Source organism: Tamandua tetradactyla, chromosome 22 (genome assembly GCF_023851605.1).
Source record: "Tamandua tetradactyla isolate mTamTet1 chromosome 22, mTamTet1.pri, whole genome shotgun sequence".
NCBI lineage: Eukaryota > Metazoa > Chordata > Mammalia > Pilosa > Myrmecophagidae > Tamandua > Tamandua tetradactyla.
The window spans coordinates 39,449,500-39,474,944 of NC_135348.1; the positions used below are offsets into that span (position 1 = coordinate 39,449,500).

Below are 25,445 nucleotides of genomic sequence, written 5' to 3' on the forward strand. Positions count from 1 at the left end.
TATGAAGCCAATATCACCCTCATACCAAAGCCAGACAAAAATACTACAAGAAAAGAAAATTACAGACCAGTCTCTCTAATGAATATAGATGCAGAAATCCTCGATAAAATTCTTGCAAATCAAATCCAGCAGCACATTAAAAGAATTATACACCATGACCAAGTGGAATTTATTCCAGGTATGCAAGGATGGATGAACATAAGAAAATAAATTAATGTAATATACCATATCAACATAGCAAAGAAGAAAAAACACATGATCATCTCAATTAATGCAGAAAAGACATATGACAAAATTCAACATCCTTTCTTGATGAGAATATATCAAAGGATAGGAATAGGAATAGAAGGGAACTTCCTCAACATGATAAAGGGAATATATGAAAAACCCACAACTATCATCCTCCTCAATGGGGAAAGACTTTAAGCTTTCCCCCTAAGGTCAGGAACAAGACAAGGAAGTCCACTGTCACCATTGTTATTCAACATCGGGCTGGAAGTTCTAGCCAGAGCAATTAGACAAGAAAAAGAAATAAAAGGCCCCCAAATTGGAAAGGAAGAAGTAACATTCTCATTGTTTGCAAATGATATGATACTATATGTCAAAAATCGCAAAAAATAAACCGCAAAGCTACTAGAGCTAATAAATGAGTGCAGCAAAATGGCAGGATACAAGATTAACACCCCAAAATCAGTAGTGTTTTCATACAGTAGTAATGAGCAATCTGAGGAGGAAGTCAAGAAAAGAATTCCATTTACAATAGCAACCAAAAGAATCAAATATATAGGAATAAATTTAAGTAAGGAAATGAAAGACCTATACACAGAAAACTACAAGAAATTGATAAAAGACATCGTAGACCTACATATATGGAAGGGCATGTGGTGTTCATGGATTGGAAGCCTAAATTAGTTAAGACGTCAATTCTACCCAAATTTATTTATAGATCCAATGCAATACCAATTAAAATCCCAAAAACTTACTTTGCAGAAATAGAAAAGCCAATAACCAAATTTATTTGGAAGGGCACAGTGCCCTGAATAGCTAAAAATACCTTGAGAAAGGAAAATGGAGTTGGAGGTCTCACACTACCTGGCTTTAAAGCATATTACAAAGCTACAGTGTTCAAAAAAGCATGGTACAGGCAAAAAGATAGATATACTGACCAGTGGAATTGAATAGAGTGTTCAGATATAGACCCTCATTTATGGACAGTTGATCTTTGATAAGGCAATCAGGCCAACTCACCTGGGATAGAGCAGCTTCTTCAATAAATGGTGCTTGAAGAACTGGATATCCATATGCAAAAGAATGAAAGAGGATCCATATCTCACACCTTATACAAAAATTGACTCAAAATGGATCAAAGACCTAAACATTAGAGCTAAGACCATAGCTTAGCTAGGTAGTTAGGTGCTTAGCTAAGTAGTAGGGTAGTTAGGTACAGGTGTCATCTTGGCCAGGTGAAGGTGCCTAGTTTATTGCTGTGGACATGAGCCAATGGCATGTGAACCTCATCTGTTGCTGATTACATCTGTAGTCAGCTAGGAGGTGTGCCTGCTGCAGTGAATGCTGTTTGATTTAATTGACTGAAAGCTTCTGGCACAACCTAAGCAGCTCAGCTTGATGTTTCATCTCAGCACTCACAGCTCAGGCTTTTGGAGATGCAGAAATGGAATCACCCTGGGGAAAGTTGTTGGAACCCAGAGGCCTAGAAAGAAGGCCAGAAGAGATCACCTTGTGCCTTCCCATGTAAGAAAGAACCTCAGTTGAAAGTTAGCTGCCTTTCCTCTGAAGAACTATACATTTTTAACTAAATAAATCCCCCTTTATTAAAAGCCGATCTATATCTGGTGTATTGCATTCTGGCAGCTAGCAAACTAGAAGAGACCATAAAACTTTTAGAAGAAAATGTAGGGAAATATTTTATAAAACTTGTAATAGGAGGTGGTTTTCTAGATCTTACCCCCAAAGCATGAGGATTAAAAAAAGAAATAGATGAATGGGAATGCCTCAAAATTAAATACTTTTATGCATCAAAGAACTCTGTCAAGAAAGTAAAATGGCAGCCTATGCAATGGAAGACAATATTTGAAAACCACATATCAGATAATGTTTTAGTATCCAGAATATTAAAGAGATTCTTCAACTCAACATCAAAAAGACAACCCAATTACAAAATGGGCAAAAGATATGAACAGACACTTCTCAGAAGAGGAAATACAAATGGCTAAAAGGTGCATGAAAAGATGCCCAACTTCACTGGCTATTAGGGAAATGCAAATCAAAATCATAATGAGATATCTTTTGACACCAGTAGAAGAGCCATTATCGAGAAAACAGAAAATGACAAGTGCTGGAGAGGATGTGGAGAAGGAGGGCCTTTTATGCACTGTGGATGGGAATGTAAAGTGGTACAACCACTGTGGAAGACAGTTTTGTGGTTTCTCAGGAAGCTAAGTATAGAATTGCAATATGATCCAGCAATCCCATTGCTAGATATCTATTCAGAGAACATGACGACAAGGACACAAGTGGACATTTCCACACCAATGTTTATAGCAGAATTATTTACAGTTGCCAAGAAATGGAAATAGCCCAAATGTCCATCTGTGAATGAGTGGCAAAACGATCTGTGGTATATAATGCAATGGAATATTACACAGCTGTAAGACAGAATAAAGTCATGAAGCATGTAACAACAAGGATGGATCTTGAGAATATTATACTGAGTGAAATTAGCCAGAAACAAAAGGATAAATACTATATGGGTCTCACTAATATGAACTAACATTAATGAATGAACTTGGAGAATTGAAGTTAAGAACACAGGTTATCAGAAGATAAAATTAGGATAGAGATTGGGCAATTGGTGCTGAAGGAATACAGATTGTGCAACAGGACTGATCGTAAAAATTCAGGAATGGATAACACAATACTACCTACTTGTAGCACATTATATAAATATACTAAGTGAAGCTGAATGTGAGTATGATAGGGGGAAGGACTGCAAACACGTATGAAACCAGAAGGAAAGATAGAGGATAAAGACTGAGACAGTATAATGCCTAGAGTGTACAATGATGGTGATTAAATATACAAATTAAAAAATGTCTTTGTATAACTATTAATTCTAAACTCTGAGATACTGAGCTGTTTGTATATAACATGTTCTTTCCCAGAAACTTTGGGTATCTATGTGACACCTGAGACTCAGAATTAGGGCTCTGCAGCTATGAAAGTGAGCAGTACCCCATACAGGAACTGTTTAAAAAGTTGAAAAAGAGGTCAGACTTCAACTAGAGATATGAATGAAGCTGATTCATACCTTCTAGAACTAGGTATACTAGAAGACTAGGTAAAGGATGATGTTGTCCATATTTTAAAACCTCAGTTTCTGGGTGAGACTAAGGGGTGAGATGTTTATTTGGTGCAAAATTTATATTTTGGGTAGTGCATTTCCTAATTTAACTTTTATGGTCAGTTTAGTGGAAAACTATAAGTACATGGAATCTTAAATAGGGAGTGAGAATTTGTTGGTTTGTCCAGATTAGTGTGATGCCCCGATAAATCCCAGAGTGATCTGGGCAGTGAATAAAGAAGTATTTGATATATCCCCTTGAGGTAGTAGGGGAAAAGGAGGAAATATTCAGTTTCCCCTTTTGGAGAATTTCTAATACTATCGCAAGCAGTGGGGACAACCAAATCAGTAGGCTGAGCCCTTGGTCTTGGGATTCTTATGAAACTTATTCCTACAAAGGACAGGCTAAGCCTACTTAAAATTAAGCCTAAGAGTCATCCCCCAGAAAATAAACCTTTTTGTTGCTCATATGTGGCCTCTCTCTCTAAACCAACTCAGCATGTGAAGTTACTGCCTTCCCTCCTACTTTGGATATGACTCCCAGGGGTGTAAATCTCCCTGCAATGTAGGCCAGAAAGGCTGTCTCTCTAAGCCAGGACCTGGCATCAAGGGATTGAGAAAACCTTCTCGACCAAAAAGGGGAAGAGAGACAAAATAAAGTGTTAGTGGCTGAGAGATTTCAAATGGAGTCAAGAGGTTATCCTGGAGGTTATTCTTATGTATTATATAGATATCCCTTTTTAGTTCATGGTGTATTGGAATAGCTAGAGGGAAGTATCTGAAATTGTTGAGCTGTGTTCCAGTAGCTTAGATTCTAGAAGATGACTATATAAAGATAGAACATTTACAATGTGACTGTGTGACCATGAGAACCTTGTGTCTGATGCTCTTTATATCCAAGGTATGGACAGATGAGTAAAAAATATGGATAAAAATAAATAGGGGGAAAAGAGTAAAATAAATTGGGTAGATGGAGACAGTAGTGGTCAATGAGAGGGAGGGGTAAAGTTTATGGTATGTGTGAGTTTTTTCTGTTTTCTTCTTATTTCTTTTTCTGGAGTGACACAAATGTTCTAAAAACTGATCATGGTGATTGTTCCATTTTGAAAGGATTTATATCCTAGAAAAGCCATATTTTAATCCTAATCAGTGTTGTGAGAGCAACGGTTTCTTCTAATCCTTATTCAGTGCTATAGGCTGGAAACTTGATTAGATTATCTCCATGGAGATGTGGCTTAATCAATTGTGGGTATTAAACTTGATTAGATGGAGACATGTCTCCATCCATTCTACGTGGGTCTTGATTGGTTTACTGGAGTCCAGTAAAAGAAGAGACAATTCAGAGAGACCCCCTTTTTGAGAATGAGGAGAGGGCCACAGAACCATGACAGAAGGACGAGAGAACCACGGAGGCCACCAGCCAGCGACCTTAGGAGAGGAAGAAGAAAAACACCTCCCAGGGAGCTTCATGAAGCAAGAGGCCTGGAGAGAAAACTAGCAGATGCTGCCACATTTGCCTTTCCAACTGAGAGAGGAACACTGAACATCATCAGCCTTCTTGAACCAAGGTTATCTTTCCCTGGATGCTTTAGATTAGATATTTCTATAGACTTGTTTTGATTGGGACATTTTCTCAGCCTTAGAACTGTAAACTAGCAATTCATTAAATTCCGCTTTTTAAAAGCCATTCCGTTTCTGGTATATTGCATTCCAGCAGCTAACAAACTAGAACAGTGATGAATGCACAACTATGTGATGATATCGTGGGCCACTGATGGTGCACCATGTATAAAAAATATGTGTGTAAAAATTTTAAAAAAAGAAAAAGGTTAACAACATAGTAGGTAATGGACAAAGTATGCGAACTGGTAGTTCATAATAGAAATACAAATCTCCTTTAAGCATATAAAAGCAGGCTCAGCCTCATTAATCATTTAAAAAATGCAAATTTAAATACTAATTTTACTAAATCTAAAATACGGTTAACATCCAGTGTCTGCAAATTCATGGGACACAGGAACCATCATACAGTGAGATAATGTAGCAGTTCCAGCTACAGGACTGTCTTACAGAAATGTTTGCACATGTGTAAACATGTAGTAACATACCTGTCCCTGCTGCAAGTCAGGACCTTCGTCTTTCACCATTGCTGTTTCAGTAGTGCCCTTCACTACTGAAACTGTGATCAGTTTCTCTACAATCTACTCCATATGTACCAATTGGAAAATATTATATACCCCAAAAAAGCTGTGTTTTAATCCTGATTCAATCTTGTGGAGCAACTGTTTTGTTTAATCCTAATCCAGTACTGTAGGTTGGAAACTTTTGATAACACTATCTCCACTAAGATGTGGCACACCCAGTGGTGGGTGTGACCTTTGATTAGATGGAGATGTGATTCCATTCCAGATGGGTCTTGATTAGTTTACTGAAATCCTTTAAAAGAGGAAACATTTTGGAGAAAGCCAGAAATGACAGAAGCCTCAGTCCTGATAGAGCAGATGTAGATACTTGGAGAACAGTTGCTTCAAAGAAAAGAGACATGGGTATTTGGAGATGCTTGAGCCCAGCAGACATCAATCACCATGAGATGTTAAACAAACCAGAACCTGGAGAGAGCCAAGGGAAGCCAAGAGATGAAAACCAGTCCTGGAGAAGCAAAGTGAGGAACTCCCACAGGAACAGAGGCTGAAAGCAGCGGAGCCCAGGAACAAGGTACTACCCAATTAACAGAGGTGTTCCTGACCCATCTGCCTTTCTTGAGTTAAGGTAACCTCTTTTTGGTCTTAATTTGGACACTTCCGCTTCCTTAGAACTGTAAACTTGCAACGTATTAAATTCCCCTTTTTAAAAGCCATTCCAGTTCTGGTGTATCGCATTCTAGCAGCTTGCAAACTAACACACCGTATTTCATGCTTTCAAAATGATTTTCCTAAACACCAAATATCGTGGCCCTGCCTACTTAAAGATTTCCATTTTATTGTTGCCTATACATTTTTCACAATCTTTCCTCTGCCTTATTTATTCTGAACAATCTGTCTCTCCACTTCTGTCCATCATGTTCCCAAAGCTCCAACCACAGTGAAAACCTCACTCAATAAACCAAACAGCCTCAGCTAGCCCTTTTTAAACTCCCAGTCTTCACCTTTATTTACTCATCATATATTTATTGAGCAGGTCTTTTCTTTAAGTGCTAGGGATATAACAGAAACCAAAGTAGACAAGGTCCCTATATTTTTAAAAATAAGATTATAGAGGGGAAAGAAGAAATTATCAGAGAAATAAGTACATGCATGTTTGGATGAGGATTATGGGAAGATGGTGAAGTAGAAAGTTCAGGAATCAGTCCCTTCACCAGAACAGTTATTAAAGAGGCAGGCACTGTCTGAATCAACTGTTTGGAAACTCTGGAGTCCACTAGAACACTGTATAGCATCCAGGGAAGAGTGGGAAGAAGAGGCTGATAAATCACCATAAATACCAATGAATTGCACTCTCTGTATGGCATTGCCCATCACCCAGTCTTGCAGCTGGCAGTTGTGAGGTACTCAAACAGTAAGCCTTTAATACAGTATGCTGGTAACAGAGTGGGACATAAAGTTTCCCCAGATCCAGGACTATACAGTTCAATTTCTGAGGACTACTCTTGATTAGCTCCTTCCAATCACTGACATCTGGCTATAAGAGAAGCCATTGTTCCAACCTGCCTTGGACAAAGGTGGCGGAGAAGATATGAAGATGGTATGCTTCCTCAGGGCTGCAGGTAACAGTCAAAGAGTTGCAGAAGACAGTTGAAGAACTGCATCTGCTGGAGAGGTATCAAATCAAAGCTTGGGGAAGCTATGGGAGAAACTCCAGGTGCCTCTCCTGGCCCCACCCTGATCCCTTTCGCAGGGTAAATTCAAGACAGTATTTCCTTTATGCTTCCTGGGCCTTGTTCTGGTTGGTAAATGCTGATTTGGGTAACTTCTCTCTAGTGTGCCCTACCTCCCAGAATTTTCCCTCCATGAGAAAAAAAAGTAACTACAGACCAGAGTTTCTGTGGTAGTTAGGTTCAGGTGTCAGCTTGGCCAGGTGATCATACCCCATTCTGTTTCTGTTGCCTTGAATCGTCAGTATGTGAAGTTCTTCTATGGCTGGTTGCATTTGCGGTAGGCTAAGGAGAGTGCCTTGCACTACAAGTGAGGTTTAATTTAATTAGCTGGAGGCTTAAAAGGGAGAGGTCAGAAGAGAGCTCAGCAGCTCAGCATATCTCATCTCAGCACTCGCAGCTCAGCCCAAACGTTTGAAGATGCAGAAAGGAATCACTCCAGGGAAAGCCATTGGAACCCAGAAGCCAGGAAAGAAGGCCAACAGACATCACCATGTGCCTTCCCATGTAACAGAGAACTTCAGATGAAAGTCAGCTGCCTTTTCTCTGAGGAACTATAGATTTTTAACTAAATAAATTCCCTTATTAAAAGCTGATCCAAAAAAAGCTAATCCATCTCTGGTATGTTGCATACTGGCAGCTTTGGCAGACTAAAACAAAATCAAAGGAAGAAAGAATTGATTTTGGGGTTATGGGGCAAAGGCTTACCTGCTTTACATCCTACAGTATAACACCCAGGAAATGGAGAAGAGCTGTTTCCTAGGGAGTATTAGTGGCATTCTAATTCCTGTAAACAGGAGAAAGTCAGGCAGTGGGAAACACAGACCCAGAAAAAAAAAGGAGGATCCTGTACTTTGCATTCGCTTTGGGCTGACCTTAATAGGAGGGCTGAACTCTAAAGGAAGGCAACTGCCAATTGCTTTCAACACTGCCAATTTGCAGAAAACTGTGAAAGGTGTTTATTGCTTAGATTTGCTTGATTTTGTTGGCTTCTGACACTCAAAAAATCTTTCTCATATAAATAGCTGGATACAAACTCAAGAAACAGACATCTCTGGGAATAAATCTCAGAGCTGACATTTTAGAATATTAAAAAAAAAAAGATTACAAGACAAAGAAAGAAGTGGGAAATTTTGACCCATCCAAAGAAGAATTTGAAAGCCAGAAAACTTCAGTGAAGATGACAAGATTGTGAACGTAATGAGCAAAGACATTTACAAAAATTACCTTCAGTATGCTCAAGGAGATGAAGAAAATTACAGAGTAAGCACTCTAAGGTATCAGGAAAACAATGAATGAAAGAACCTCAGTAAAGAAACAGAAATTTTAAAAAGGAACCAAGCACAAGTATTGGAGTTGAAAACTACAATAAGTGAAGTGAAACAGTCCCGGGAGGAAATCAGCAGCAGATTGGAGCTGGCAGAAGAAGTAACCAATGAACTCAAAGACAAAACAATTGAAATGAGTCAGGCTAAGGAGCAGAAGGAAAAAAGATATGATAAAAAGCAAAAATAGTCTAAGAGACTTCTGGGAGACTATCATGCAGACCCCAAAGCAGACCTACACTTGATGTGTTTGAAATAAAAGAAATAGTATCCAAAATGAAGACAATAGTAGCACAAAAAGAGATCAGATTTAGGCAGTGAATTATGTTAAGGTATGCCAACTGCCATAGCAAACAGACTCTGAAATTTCAGTGGCTTAACACTACAAAGGTTTTATCCATGTTCATGTCACATATCTAAGGCAAGTTGGCTGGAGAGCTCTGCTGGTGGAGGATCTATCATCTTGTCATTGGTTTTCTGAGATCACTGGAATAAGGAGAGAGGGATGGAGGAATGCACTGGCTCTTAACTAACTCAATGTTGAAGTGATACACATCACTTCCTTCACCTCCATTGGCCAGAACAAGTCCCATGGGCCCATCCTAACTATATAGGGGGCTGGAAAAGTTATGTAGCACATGGAGTGTTTAGTGGTCACCTGCAGACAGGGACCTACTCATTTGGATTTTATAAGCCAGGGCAAGGGTTGTAAATGTGAATGAAAGCTATTGGACAGCTTTAACTGGAGAGGTCAACTGATCTGCTATTTTATTTTTAAGATCACTCAAGATGCTGTGTAGAGAATTGAAGTGAATGAAAAAGCTGGAGAACCACCATCAACAAAGTGAAAAGACAGCCCAAAGATGGAAGGAAGCATTTTCAAATCATTATCAGATAAGGGACTTGTGTATAGATGATATGAAGAACTCTTATAACTCAATTAATAAAAACAACTCAGTTTGGGCCAGCACAGTGGCTCAGTGGCCGAGTTCCTACCTGCCATGCCAGAGATCTGGGTTCTATTCCTGGTGTCTGCCCATGTAAAAAAATTCAGTTTAAAGTGGGCAAAGCATCTAGACATTTCTCTAAGGAGGTTATGCAAGTGGACAATAAGCACGGGAAAAAATGCTCAATATGATTACTTATCAGTGAAATGCAAATCACAACTATAATGAGATGTCACTTCATACCCCAGAGAATGACTAGAATCTAAAAATCAAACAATATCAAGCATTGGGAAAGATATGGAGAAATTGGAACCATCATACATTGCTGGTGAAATGTAAAATGGTACTGCTTTGGAAAAATCTGTAATTTCTTCAAAAAGTTAAACATGGATTGATGGTTAAGTTCATGTGTCAACTTGGCCAGGTTATGGCATCCAGTTATTTGGTCGAGTAAATACTGGGCCAGTTGTAACTGTAAGGAAACTTCATGGATTTAAATCCTCAGTAAATTGATTGTATCTGTGGCTGATTATATCTACAATCAACTGAGAAAATTCCCTTCAACGAGAGAACTCTCATCCAATCAGTTGAACACCTTAAACAGAAATGTGATGATTTCAGTGGTCAGAATAAGTGGGGAATTCATTGAAACCTTCATCCAAGTCCCCAGCTTGTCCTACAGAATTTGGATTTGCCCATCCCCACAGTCACTTCAACCAATCCCTAAAAAAAGCACCCATAATATTTGCATAATGTATATAATATATTTACCTATACATACACACACATAATATCTCCTGTTGGTTCTGTTTCCCTAGAGAACCCTAATACACATGAAGTAACTACATCACCCAGCAATTCCACTCCTGAGCATATACTTAAAATAGTTGAAAACATATGTTCATGCAAAATTTATACACAAATGTTCACAGTATCACTATTTTCATAGTAGCTGAAAAGGTGGAAATGACAAATGTCCTTCAACTGACAAACAGATAAGTGAAATGTAGTAAAAATATACAATGGAATGTTATTTAGGCATAAAAGGAATAAATTAATGACCATGCTACAACATGGATGACCCTTGAAGACATGGTGCTAGGTAAAGGAGGCCAATCACAAAAGACTGTGTTATGTAATTCCATTCATATGAAATTTCCACAATATGGTTAAATAGAGACAGAAAGAATATTACTGGTTGCTTAGGGCTCTGAGAGATGAGGAGGGATATGTGTGTGTGTGGTGGTAGGGGATAGCTAAACAGTAGACAGCTTCTTTTTGAGGTGCCAAAAATGTTTTAAAACTGTGGTGATGGTTGCACATATCTATGATTATATTAAAAACCATTGAATTTTATATTTTAAGTGCGTCAATTATATGGTATGTAGATTATATCTCTTAAAGTTCCTTAAAAAGAGATGAACCTATTAGAAGACTATTGCAAAATTCTTATTAACACATGATGGTCTCTTAAACTGAGAGAAAAGTGGATTAACTGAGGGTCTTTTGTTTTTATTTAGAGGTGATAGAACTTGTTATTGGATTGGTTGTGGAGTATGAAGGAAAAGACAGGAGTCAAGGATGATTCTGGGAGTCGGGGCCAAGACAGTGGCTTAGCGAGTTGTGGGATTTCGTTCCGAGCAGCTAATATATAGCAGGAATAGTACAGAACAACTGCAGGAGCCATGTCAGTGACCAGACACACAGCATACACCAGTCTGGACCAGCTGAACCAGCTGCAAGCCCACCCTGAACCATGAGAGGTGCGGTGGCCGGCACCTCTCCCCCCACAAGTTGCTTCCCAGAGGGAAAAGGAAAGAGTTTACCAGCAGCAGGGACTGAGCGCAACCAAACTCCAATTGTGGAATTAATTAACAAATTCTGACTACTAAAAATAGGCCCCCAGCTCAGTTGAACCTAGAGTAAAAGCGGAAGTCACTGTTTTTCGCCCTGGCACAAAGGGGGCAGGGCTGATAGAAAAAGGGAGGGGGCTGATAGAAAAAGGGAGGTGGGGGGAACAGAGTGTTTTTTGGTATGGAAAAGTTCTGGGCCCTGAAGGAAAGGAGGGGACACAGGGCCTGGAGATACATAGAGCAATGTACCAACTTAAGCTCTTGATTGGCAAACCCGAGGAACAGGGGTCCTGCTCTGAAAAGGAATTTTCTCTTTCATTTTTGGTGGTTGGGTTTCTATGGCTTGACTGCTCTTTGGATACAGCTGCAGGGCTTCTTGAGCTCCACTGCCCCAGGCATAGGCAGAACTAAGCTTATTTGAGTGTTTTTGTCAGCAGCCTGTGCCTTCCTCAGGAGAGGGGTGGAGCCCAGCTCAGGTGGAATCCCTCCCTCAAGGAGTTCAGACCCCAGGATCTGGAAAAATTAAGTGATTAAAAACAGACTACAGCCTCTTCTCTGTCTCCACCACACCCCAGCAAGGAGAGTCTCCTGAAGTTAAAGGTACTGCATCACCTTATGCTGGTAGGACCTGCAGGCACATAAGTGCCACATACTGGGCAGGATAGGAAAAACAGAGAGCCCAGAGGCTTCATAGGAAACCCTTTCAGTATGCTGGGTCTCACCTTCAGGAAAAATGCAGGTGACTCTTTCCTCCTGACAGAAGGCCAGTTTGGACTGGGAAAATCTGGCTGGGGTCTATAATGCCTAAGTAGACTTTTAGGTATTATAAGCAAAAAAAAAAAAAAAAAAAAGGCAACATACAAGTAGGGCAAGAAACAAGAAAACAACAACTGAAAAATTCTGATCTGTTAAACAAAACCTAAGCTAGAGGTCCAGAATAAGCTGAACTGAATGTGAAAGAACAGATAGACAGCAAAGTCATCCAACAAGAAAATCCTAGGTAAAAAGAAGTGAAAACGATCTCCAGAATAAATTAATTAAGGTAATTAAGTGCCTAGACGCCAGCAAAAAATAACAAATCATAGTAGGAAAACTGAAGGTATGGTCCAGTCAAAGCAACAGACCAACAATTCAAATGAGGTACAGGAGTTGAAACAATTAACTCAGAATGTTCAAACAGACATGGAAAACCTCATCAAAAATCAGTGAATTGAGGGAGGATATAACGAATGCAAGGGATGAACAAAAAGAAGAAATCAAAAGTCTGAAAAAACAAACCGCAGAACTTATGGGAATGAAAAGCACAGTAGAAGAGATGAAAAAACAGTGGAAACCTACAATGTCAGATTTCAAGAGACAGAATATAGAATTAGTGAACTGGAGAACAGGACATCTGAAATCCAACAAGCAAAAGAAAATATTGGAAAAAATATGAGCAGGGACTCAGGGAATTGAATGACAACATGAAGCACATGAATATATGTGTTGTGGGTGTCCCCGAAGGAGAAGAGAAGGGAAAAGGAGGAGAAAAACTAATGCAGGAAATTATCACTGAAAATTTCCCAACTCTTATGAAAGGCCTAAAATGACAGATCCAAAAAGTGCAGGATACCCTAAACAGAATAGCTCCAAATAGACATACTCCAAGACACTTACTAATCAGAATATCAGATGTCAAAGAGAAAGAAAGAATCTTGAACGCAACAAGAGAAAAGCAATCCATCGCATATAAGGGAAGCCCAATAAGACTATGCATAGATTTCTCAGCAGAAACCATGGAGGTGAAAAGACAGTGGGATGATATATTTAAGATATTAAAAGAAAAAACTGCCAACCATGAATTCTATATCCATAAAAATTGTCCTTCAAAAATGAGGGAGAAATTAAAATATTTTTGGGCAAAAAATCACTGAGAGAATTTGTGACCAAGAAACCAACTCTGGAAGAAATACTAAAGGGAGCACTAGAGACAGATACAAAAGGATAGAAGAGAGGGGTGTGGAGATGAGTGTAGAAATGAAGACTATCAGTAAAGGTTAAAAGAAAGAAAATTAGATTTGACATATAAAATCCAAAAGGCAAAATGGTAGAAGAAAGTACTACCCATACAGTAATAACACTAAATATTATTGGATTAAATGCCCCAATCAAAAGACATAGACTGGCAGAATGGATTAAAAAACAGGATCCATCTGTATGCTGTCTACAGGAAACGCATCTTACTCAAGGATAAACATAGGTTGAAAGTGAAAGGTTGGGAAAAGATATTTCATGAAAGTAACAATCAGAAAAGAGCAGGAGTAGCTATACTAATATCTGACAAATTAGACTTCAAATGTAAAACAGTTAAAGAGACAAAGAAGGACACTATTAATAAAAGGAACAATTCAACAAGAAGACATAACAATCATAAATGTTTATGCACTGAGCCAGAATGCTCCAAAATACATGAAGCAAACACTCAAAAGAGAAATAGACACATCTACCATAGTAGATGGAGACTTCAATTCCCTGCTCTCATCAATGGACAGAACATCTAGACAGAGAATCAACAAAAAAACAAGAGAATTTGAATAATACAATAAATGAGCTAGACTTAACAGACATTTATAGAACATTACACCCCACAACAGCAGGATACACCTTTTTCTCAAGTGCTCATGGATCATTCTCAAAGATAGACCATAGGCTGGGTTACAAAGCAAGTCTCAACAAATTTAAAAAGATTGAAATCATACAAAACACTTTCTCAGATCATAAAGGAATAAAGTTGGAAATCAATAATAGGCAGAGCGCCAGAAAATTCACAAATATATGGAGGCTCAACAACAGACTCTGAAACAACCAGTGGGTCAAGGAAGAAATTTACAAGAGAAATCAGTAAATATCTCAAGGCAAATGAAAATGAAAACATAACATATCAAAACTTGTGGGATGCAGCAAAGGCAGTGCTAAGAGGGAAATTTGTTGCCCTAAATGCCTATATCAAAAAAAGAAGAAAAAGTAAAAATCGAGGAATTAACTGTCCACTTGGAAGAACTAGAGAAAGAACAGCAAACTAACCCCAAAGCAAGCAAAAGGAAAGAAATAATGAAAATTAGAGGAGAAATAAATGAAAGTGCGAACATGAAAACAATCAAGAAACTCAACAAAACCAGAAGTTAGTTCTGTGAGAAAATCAGTAAAATTGATGGACCCTTAGTGAGGTTGACAAAAAGAAGAAGAGAGAGGATGCAAATAAATATGATCAGAAATGGAAGAGGAGACATAACCACTGACTCCACAGAACTAAAGGAGTTAATAACGGGATACTATGAACAACTTTATGCTAATGAACAACCAACTTTGACTTGAGAAGAAATAGATGACCTCAACAAACCAATCACAAGTAAAGAAATTGAATCAATCATTAAAAAGCTTCCCAAAAAGAAAAGTCCAGGAGCAGACGGCTTCACATGTGAATTCTACCAAACATTCCAGAAAGAATTAGTACCAATCCTGCTCAAACTCTTCAAAAAAAATTGAAGAGGAGGGAAAGCTACCTAATTCATTCTATGAAGCCAACATTACCCTCATACCAAAACCAGACAAAGATATTACAAAAAAAGAAAACTACAGACCAATCTCTGTAATGAATATAGATGCAAAATCCTCAGCTAAATTCTAGCAAATCAAATCCAGCAACACATTAAAAGAATTATACATCATGACCAAGTAGGATTCATCCCAGGTATGCAAGGATGGTTCAACATAAGAAAGTCAATTAATGTAATGCACCATATCAACAAATCAAAGCAGAAAAAATCACATGATTATCTCGATTGATGCAGAGAAGGCATTTGACAAAATTCAACGTCCTTTCCTGTTGAAAACACTTCAAAGGATAGAAATACAAGGGAACTTCCTTAAAATGATAAAGGGAATATATGAAAAACCCACAGCTAATATCATCCTCAGTGAGGAAAAACTGAAAACTTTCCCCCTAAGATCAGGAACAAGACAAGGATGTCCACTATCACCACTGTTTTTCAACATTGTATTGGAAGTTCTAGCCAGAGCAATTAGACAAGAAAAAGAAATACAAGGCATCAAAATTGGAAAGGAAGAAGTAAAATTCTCACTGTTTGCAGATGATATGATACTATATGTCAAAAACCCTCAAAAATCCACAGCAAAACTACTAGAGCTAATAAACGAGTACAGCAAAGTGGCAGGTTACAAGATTGACATTCAAACATCTGTAGTGTTTCTATACACTTGTAATAAACAATCTGAGGGGGAAATCAAGAAACGAATTCCATTTACAATTGCAACTAAAAGAATAAAATACTTAGGAATAAATTTAACTAAAGAGACAAAAGACCTATACAAAGACAACTATAAGAAATTGTTAAAAGAAATCACAGAAGACCTAAATAGATGGAAGGGCATACCGTGTTCATGGATTGGAAGACTAAATATAGTTAAGATGTCAAGTCTACCTAAATTGATTTACAGATTCAATGCAATACCAATCAAAATCCCAACAACTTACTTTTCAGAAATAGAAAAACCAATAAGCAAATTTATCTGGAAGGGCAGGGTGCCCCAAAATGCTAAAAGTATGTTGAGAAAAAAAATGAAGCTGGAGGTCTCACACTGACTGACTTTAAGGCATATTATGAAGCCACAGTGGTCAAAACAGCATGGTATTGGCATAAAGATAGATATATTGAACAATGGAATCACACAGAGTGTTCAGATATAGACCCTCTCATCTATGGACATTTGATCTTTGATAAGGTAGTCAAGCCAACTCACCTGGGACAGAACAGTCTCTTCAATAAATGGTGCCTAAAGAACTGGATATCCATATGCAAAAGAATGAAAGAAGACCCATATCTCACACCCTATACAAAAGTTAACTCAAAATGGATCAAAGATCTAAACATTAGGTCTAAGACCATAAAACAGTTAGAGGAAAATGTAGAGAAATATCTTATAAATCTTATAATTGGAGACGGTTTTATAGACCTTACACCCAAAGCAAGAGTACTGAAGAAAGAAAGAAAGAAATGGGAGCTCCTCAAAGTTAAACACTTTTGCGCATCAAAGAACTTCATCAAGAAAGTAAAAAAACAGCCTACACAATGGGAGACAATATTTGGAAACAACATATCAGATAAAGGTCTAGTATCCAGAATTTATAAAGAGATCGTTCAACTCAACAACGAAAAGACAGCCAATCCAATTACAAAATGGGAAAAAGACTTGAACAGACACTTCTCAGAAGAGGAAATACATATGGCCAAAAGGCACATGAAGAGACTCAACGTCCCTGGCCATTAGAGAAATGCAAATCAAAACCACAATGAGATATCATCTCACATCCACCAGAATGGCCATTATCAACAAAACAGAAAATGGCAAGTGCTGGAGAGGATGTGGAGAAAGAGCCACACTTATCCACTGTTGGTGGGAATGTCAAATGGTGCAACCACTGTGGAAGGCAGTTTGGCGGTTCCTCAAAAAGCTGAATATAGAATTGCCATATGACCCAGCAATACCATTGCTAGGTATCTACTCAAAGGACTTAAGGGCAAAGACACAAACAGACATTTGCACACCAATGTTTGTAGCAGCATTATTTACAATTGCAAAGAGATGGAAACAGCCCAGATGTCCATCAACAGATGAGTGGCTAAACAAACTGTGGTATATACATACGATGGAATATTATGCAGCTTTAAGACAGAATAAAGTTAGGAAGTATGTAACAACATGGATGGACCTTAAGGACATTATACTGAGTGAGATTAGCCAAAAACAAAAGGACAAATACTGTATGGTCTCACTGATATGAACTGACATTAGTGAATAAACATGGAATATTTCATTGGTAACAGAGACCATCAGGAGATAGAAATAGGGTAAGATATTGGGTAATTGGAGCTGAAGGGATATAGACTGTGCAACAGGACTGAATACAAAACTCAGAAATGGACAGCACAATACTACCTAACTGTAATACAGTTATGTTAAAACACTGAATGAAGCTACATGTGAGAATGATAGAGGGAGGAGGGCTGGGGACATAAATGAAATCAGAAAGAAAGATAGATGTTAAAGATTGAGATGGTATAATCTAGGAATGCCTAGAGTGTATAATAATAGTGACTAAATGTACAAATTTTTAAAATGTTTTTGCATGAGGAAGAACAAAGGAATGTCATTATTGCAGGGTGCTGAAAATAGATGGTAATTAATATTTTAAAATGTCACTTTATGTGTGAGACTAAAGCAAAAAATGTTTATTTGTTACAAAATTTATATTTTGACTAGTGCATTTCCTAATATAACTTATGTAGATAGTTTGATTGAACACCATAAGTACTTGGAATCTCAGGTAGGGCATGAGATTTTGTTGGTTTGTCCAGAGTGATGCCCCTATGAATCCCAGAGTGATTCAATCAGTGATTGGAAAAGTATTTGCAAAGCCCCCTTCGGGGAATGGTGAGAATGGGGAGAAATTCAACTTCCCCAAGTTGAATTCTTGATATTCTCACAAGCAGTGTGGAAAATCAAAGCTATAGACTAAGCCCCCAGCCTTGGGGTTTGTTCATATGAAACTTAACCCCACAAAGGATAGGTCAAGTCTACTTAAAATTTAGGCCTAAGAGTCACCCCCAAGAGAGCCTCTTTTGTTGCTCAGATGTGGCCTCTCTCTCCAGCCAACACAACACGCAGTCTCACCACCCTTCCTCTGTCTATGTGGGGCATGACTCCCAGGGGTGTGGACCTTCCTGGCTACGTGGGACAGAGATCCTGGAGTGAGCCGAGACTCAGCATCAAGGGATTGAGAAAACCTTCTCGACCAAAAGGGGGATGAGTGAAATGAGACAAAGTGTCAATGGCTGAAAGATTCGAAACAGAGTCGAGAGGTTATCCTGGAGGTTATTCTTATGCATTAAATTGATATCATTTTGTTATCCAAGATATAATGGAGAGGTTGGAGTAGAGCTGTGTTCCAGTAGCCATGTTTCTTGAGGATGATTGAATAATGATATAGCTTTCCCAATGTGACTGTGTGATTGTGAAAACCTTGTGTCTGATGCTCCTTTTATCTACCTTGTCAACAGAGGAGTAAAACATATGGAATAAAAATAAATAATAGGGGGAACAAATGCTAAAATAAAAAAAAAATTTTTTAATTAAAAATAAAGTGTCAATGACTGAGAGATTCCAAACAGAATTGAGAGATTATCCTGAAGGTTATTCTTATGCATTAAATAGATATCACCTTTTTTAGTTAAGGTGTAACAGAGAGGTTGCAGGGAACTACCTGAAAATGTAGAGCTGGGTTCCAGGTTCATGAAGATGATTGTATAATGATATAGCTTTTGCAATGTGGCTGTGTGATTGTGAAAACCTGGTATCTGATGCTCCTTATACGGAATAAAAATAAATAATAGGGGGAACAAATGTTTAAAAATAAATAAATAAATAGTGAGGGGGGAGGATGATTCTGGAGGTCGTTTTGCACATACCTTTTCTTTCTAGAATGCTCTTTCCCAACTCTCCACCTGAAAAAATATATGTATTTTCTTTCTTCAAATAGAATTTTTGTACTCAAATAGAATTTTTTCTATAAAGCATCCTCCATTCCCCTGACAGATTGGGTCTTTCCTTTTCCTATGATCCCATACTATTCTGCTCCTTCCCCTATTATGGTTCTTACTGAATTATAGTATAATTATCTTTTATTTCTGTCTCTTTCAAAAGACCATGAGCTAACATCCTGCCTAACTTATAAGTGTTCAAAAATTTTGAGTGACTGAATGAATATGCAATATTCCTTATTTTATAAGAACTATGCATATTTTCATCAATATTCAGTGTTTTGTATATTTTAATGAAATATACAGTATTTGAACCTAAGAAATTCTCTTTAATTTCTGTAATATTATTCTTAGTTGTACATCTGCAATGTTTGCTGCCATAACTCCTTTCTTTTAAAAAAAAGATCCTTGCTTTTTTAATTAACAGGATGGGAGGCAGCTGCAGGTACTGGCAGATTACAAAATGCATAATTACTAAAAGTAACTGAAGCATTTTAAAGTATGAATCAACAGAAAAAAAACATCTGGCACATACTTTGTTAATTTGTTATAGGAGACTTTTGAAGGAAGCCTTTGCCACAGCTGGCAGATCCATCATTTCCCTGAAATACATAGTATACCTTTTGTTTTTAATTATCTCATATAATATAGAATAAAGCCATATGTGTTTTAATCTTCAGTCATCACTAACAGATTTCATGCATTGAGGGAATTTTCTCTTACATTGTATCAACCAAAATCTACATGGCTTCTCTTTACCTTCAATTGTGCTTCAGTAATAACAGAATGATCTGAGCAATTAACTATAAAGTCTAAGTTGTTGGCCCAAATTTAAATTTCTTACCCATGTCTTTAGGAACCATAACTCTCTTATTTACTTTATTTACTTAAAATATTTTTGGCATATTCAAAGAGACTAATGCATTGTGGGGAAAAACCTTGCCCTTAACCTCTAAATCTATTTCGTTTATTATGTATGTCAGTGATATTGAAAATAAAAATATATTCAGAGTAGAAAATTGTCTCTTTCAGCATGGGTTAGGTTATCCATTTCTATGACAGAGACAAACAGTGAAGGGCTAATTATTATTATAAGACAGCTTCTAATGCAGACTTTTTTTGCATAATCTCTACCTTCTGAACATTTCCATAGGTACTTCAAACACAATACTGTATTTTCAAAGCTCTACCTGTTCCTTTAGCCTTAGCCCACATTTTTATTTCATCCTGATTTTCTTATTCCCATTAATGATAACAACTTCTACTCAGTCGCTCAAGAAAATATCTGGAGGTCATCCTGAACTGTCCTTTCTCGTCACTCCCCTAAATTGGGTGCTACCGTTTCTACCTCTTATCTCTTGAATCTCTCCATTTCTTTCCAATTACTGTAGTTCAAGCTATCATGTTGCTCATCTGCATTACTTCTATAACCCCTTAATTTGACTCACAGCCATATTTCCTTACAACTTATTTTTCCTCCTATCTTCCACGGGATCTTCCGTTATCATTTAATTATGTTAGTTTACTGTTTAAAATATTTCAGTGCCTCCCCCATAGTATTTAGGATGCAGTCTCAATTTCCTATAATAATATATAAGGTCCTTTGTAATCTTTCCTTCCTTCCAATCCCAGCTTCTCAGCTTCTTCCTGTTGGGGCCAGGTGGTAACTCCCATTGCAGCTGCTGTTCCAAATGTGGTATCATTGCTTGAGCAAATCATTACATCCCCCTGGTACGTGGTATTGCGACTACTGATCTGGCACATGCTTTTTTCTCAATAGCTGTTAGTAAGGACCACCAGAAACAGTTTGCTTTCAGCTGGCAAGGTCAGCAATAAACTTTCACTGTCCTACCTCAGGGGTATATCAACTTTCCAGTCCTATGTCATAATCTTGTCTGCAGGGACCTTGATCGTTTCTCCCTCCCACAAGACATCACACTAGTCCATTATATTGATGATATCATGTTGGTTGGACCTAGTGAGCAAGAAGTAGCAACTACTCTAGACTTACTGGTAAGGCATTTGTGTGTCAGAGGTTGGGAGATAAATCCAACAAAAATACGGGGGCCTTCCACCTCAGTGAAATTTCTGGGTGTCCAATCGTGTGGGGCATATCAAGATATCCCTTCTAAGGTGAAGGATAAATTGCTACATCTGGCCCTTCCTATGACCAAAAAAGAGGCACAATGCCTAGTTGATCTCTTTGGATTTTGGCGACAGCGTATTCCTCATTTGGGTGTGTTACTCCAGCCCATTTATCAAGTGACCAGAAAAGCTGCTAATTTTGAGTGGGGACCTGAGCAAGAGGAGGCACTGCAGCAGGTCCAGGGTGCTGTGCAATGATTCAGCAGATCCAATGGTGCTGCAAGTGTCAGTGGCAAATAGAGATGCTGTCTGGAGCCTTTGGCGGACCCCTGTAGGAGAATCTCAACACAGACCCTTAGGATTTTGGAGGAAAGCCTTACCATCTGCTGCAGATAACTACTCTCTTTGAGAAACAGCTTTTGGCCTGCTACTGGGCCTTAGTAGAAACTGAATACTTAACCATGGGCCACCAAGTTACCATGAGACCTGAGTTGCCTATCATGAGTTGGGTGTTGTCTGACCCACCAAGCCATAAAGTTGGGCATGTGCAGCAGAACTCCATCATAAAATGGAAATGGTATTTACGAGATAGAAATACATAATTTAATTAATATTTAATGGGCCAGTGTTATAAGAGTACAAAAAGAGAAAGTTATTTTTTTTAAACCAAGTTGAATAATTTGGAATACTTCCTATTTAATTAGGTATGGACAAGCAAACTCTAAAAGAATGGAGGAAATAACATAAAAATCTAGAAGAATTTTGCACTCCGATTGCTTGCCAAGTGTCTTTAAACTCTTATACTATGTTATTGAAACCAAAAATGGAAGTAATTGTAGGTGAGACGTATGGATGTGGTTTGTATAAGGCATTGATACACTTCAATGTATACATACTAGGAAAAAAAACTTTGCAGAGTCCAAGTGAAAAGCCCAGACAGATAATCCTTTTCCTTCTTTAGGTCTCAGACCTTTTAGAGAATCTGATGAAATCTAAGGATTCTTTTCCCAGACAGCTGCATAAAGTCACAAGATCATGCATACAGTTTAAGGATATTCCTGGACATGCCTGAAGCCTGACAATGGACCACAGATTGAGAACCCTTATCTTAGGCTCTCACCCGTCACCTGTTGACTCCTTGGATTGGAGAACTGACCGTTTTAAACCTGTTTACTAAATAATATTGGCATTAACCTAAAAATAGTCTAATATAATAACTTGGTCAATGTTGTTTATGGTATTTTGTTTACTAAAGCACTTAATGTTTTCCTAATAGATACAACATAAATTGCTCTGTTTGTAAGTTATTTCATGAAATTTTACTTACATAGAACAAGTACAAAGCTCCTATATACAGAAGGAGACCTGTGTGATTAAAATATAGTTAGTAAAAATGAGAGATGCAGTTCAATTATATTTGATAACCATATTTCTATTTGAATAACATGGCTATGATTTTTCTAACACATGAACATGAGTTAAATAATGAACTAAAAATGTTTGGAACACTGATAGGTTAAGCAGTTCCTAGTTCTACCATAAAGGATTCTTGTTTTTTCTATATTTTAAAAGTGTCTTAAACTTTTTAATACAATATATAATATGCCAGAAATGATAGAGAAATTGGGTATAGTTTCATTTAAATTCTTTATTTGTTGTAAAATACTCTTTTAAGTACCATAATGTCATGCAGAAACCGGAAATGTCGTCTATCTCCATGTCTTCTGGCAGCTACACTTAAATTATTCCTAGTTAAGAATGGTTCTGTTTTAAAGATTTCCAGAGAAGAGATTATATGGCTTTACTTGGCAAGTGTTTTAACTGTAATACCTCAGTGAAACTTTCTTCAAGGTCTTTTTTAATGTTTATCCTTAATCATCATGATATAGGTAACTCTCAGTAATGTTCTCTAAGGAATGGAAATTTTCTCATAGATAATATAGAGTTAGCTCATCCTTCTGGATCTTTCCATTATCCCTACAATGAAATATTCTGACAGAAAGATAAGGAGTTACAGAGTACTGACAGGCAGGCTCCAGGAAAGTCTCCAGGGGGAAAGAGTTGGCTAGATCACTTTTCTCTTCACTCTTTGATGCCTCCTAAAATTACATTCAGAAGGTAACAGTGAGCTTAAAGGAAATGCTTAACTGAAAAATAACCTTTTCTAGCCATTTGAAGTTCTTTATAGAAAGAAGTAGAGTTTAAATAAATCTGAATAAATAAAATAATCTTTATCTAAAATGGGTTTTTGTGGTAGAGTCCTTTAGTAAATGTTGAGCAAATATGGAATAAAATATGTCAAATTTTCTATAAAATTTTAGCCATAAATCAGCAAATATTTATTGGACCCCTATGTACAAAGCACTGTAATAGATACTGTGGCAACTAAAACCAATCTCCTTTAAAAACAGTCTATTTAGGAGAATGTGTGTGTGGTGTGTGTGTATATATATATATATAAACATACACTCGTGCATATTCACACATTATAAACAATTAATTAGCATTGCAATACAGGATTGCTAAATGTCTTATACATAAATAAGTATCGTAAAGGTTTGATGTGGGAAGAAAACCCTGGGGATTGAAATGAACTGGGAAGGAGGCATGGAAAGAAATAGGGTAAGGTTAGAGTCTTTAAGAATGGGCAAAATCTTGATTGAAAAAAGAAGCAGAAGATGACATAAACATGACCCTAAAAGTGATATATATATAGTTTATTTGGAAGACAATGCCTAACTGAAGAGGAAAGTTCTATTGGAGATAAAGATGGAAGAAAATTTTGGGGGGACTTTGAATATCATTATCAGGAATTTGGACTCTACTTTGTCCAATAGCAAGAATCTGCCGAAAATTATTGCTCAAAGACATAAATTATTAGTGTTTTAAAAAGTGAAATCTGTTAATCTGTGGATTTCAGAGGGAAAGGCACTATATTAGTAGATCACTTCTATGTGAACTGTGCTGTGAGTACTTTACATATATGTTTTCACTTGATATTAAGAAATCTAGGCAGTTGGCTAGTGCAATGAATAAAAGAATTAAATTATAAAAATTTGAGTTATGATGGTAACAGTGAAGAGAATGAAGGATATATGCAAGAGACATTTCAAAGGAAGAATCTATTTAGGGGCAAACTGAATGTTATAGTTAAAAGAAAGTAACAGGAGATGGGCCCAAGATGGCGGCTTAGTGAGGTGTGGAATTTAGTTTGTCCTCCAGAGCAGCTAGTAAATAGCCTGAAACAGTACAGAACAACTGCTGGGGCCCCATCAGTGACTGGACACACAGCATACACCAGTCTGGACAAGCTGGACCAGCTGTGATCCCATCCAGAACTGTGAGTCGCCCAAGCCACAGAGGCTGGTGCCCTTCCCCCACAGGCTGTTTCCCAGAGGGGAAAGGAAAGAGACTTTACTAGCAGCAGGGGCTGTGTGCAACCAAGCTTCAATTGTGGAATTAATTAACAAATTCTGACTATTAAAAATAGACCCCCAGCTCAGCTAGCTGAACCTCGAGTAAAAGCTGAGGTAGCTGGGTTTTGCCCTGGCACAGAAGGGGCAAGGCTGATGGAAAAAGGGGGAAAAAACAAAAACTGGTTTTTTCAGATTGGACAGCACAAAATACTTGAAAAAGTCTGAGCCTCTGAAGAAAAGGAGGGGGCACATAGTACCTGGAGATACATAGAACAATTTAAGCTCTTGATTGGTAAATCCAAGGAACAGGCATCCTGCTCTGAAAAGAATTGTTTTTCTTTTCTTTTTTTTGTGGCTGTTTCTAGGGCATGACTGCTCTTTGCATACAGCTGCAAAACTTCTCAGCCTCCAACTGCCCCAGGCAAAGGTGGAATTAAGCTTGTCTGAGAGGCAAAGAGGCTGATCGGGGATAGGAAGTGATTCCCAGGAGGCTATGCCATCCCCGGGAGAAGGGTGGGGCCCAGCTCAGGTGGATTCCCTCCCTCAACGAATTCAGACCCCAGGGTCTGGAAAACTGAAGTGATTAAAGCCAGACTACAACGTCTCCTCTGTCTCGATCACACTTCAGCAGGGAGAGTCTGCTGAAGTTAAAGGTACCACATCACTTTATTTTGGTAATAAAGGCAGACAAGCACCACATACTGGGCAGGACAGGAAAAACACAGAGACTAGAGGCTTCATAGGAAACTCTTACAACCTGCTGGGTCTCATCCTCAGGGAGAACAGATGCAGGTGACTCTTCCCTCTTGAGAGGAGGCCAGTCTGGTCTGGGAAAATCAGACTGGGGTCTATAACACCTAAGTAGACCCTCCTCAGGGGGTTTGGGGTGGAGGCACCATACAGGCAGAAACAAGAACTGAAAAAATTCTGATCTGTTAAGCAAAACTTAAGCTAGGGGTCCAGATAAAGCTGAATTGAATGTCAAAGAA

The 25,445-nt window shown here is 38.0% G+C and overlaps 1 protein-coding gene across 15 annotated transcripts in view; it reads left to right on the forward strand.

Moving 5' to 3' along the window:
- SCLT1 (sodium channel and clathrin linker 1) overlaps window positions 1–25,445 on the forward strand; it is a 289,811-nt gene that overhangs the window by 248,910 nt on the left and 15,456 nt on the right. Inside the window, exon 19 of one of the 15 annotated variants that reach the window (XM_077140039.1) lies at window positions 9,337–10,861. The exons of the other annotated variants lie outside the window; for them this stretch is intronic. Coding sequence (XP_076996154.1) covers window positions 9,337–9,370 — 34 coding nt within the window. The 3' untranslated portion in view covers window positions 9,371–10,861. Of the gene's footprint in view, window positions 1–9,336; window positions 10,862–25,445 lie in introns of those variants that run through there. 15 annotated transcript variants of the gene reach the window in all.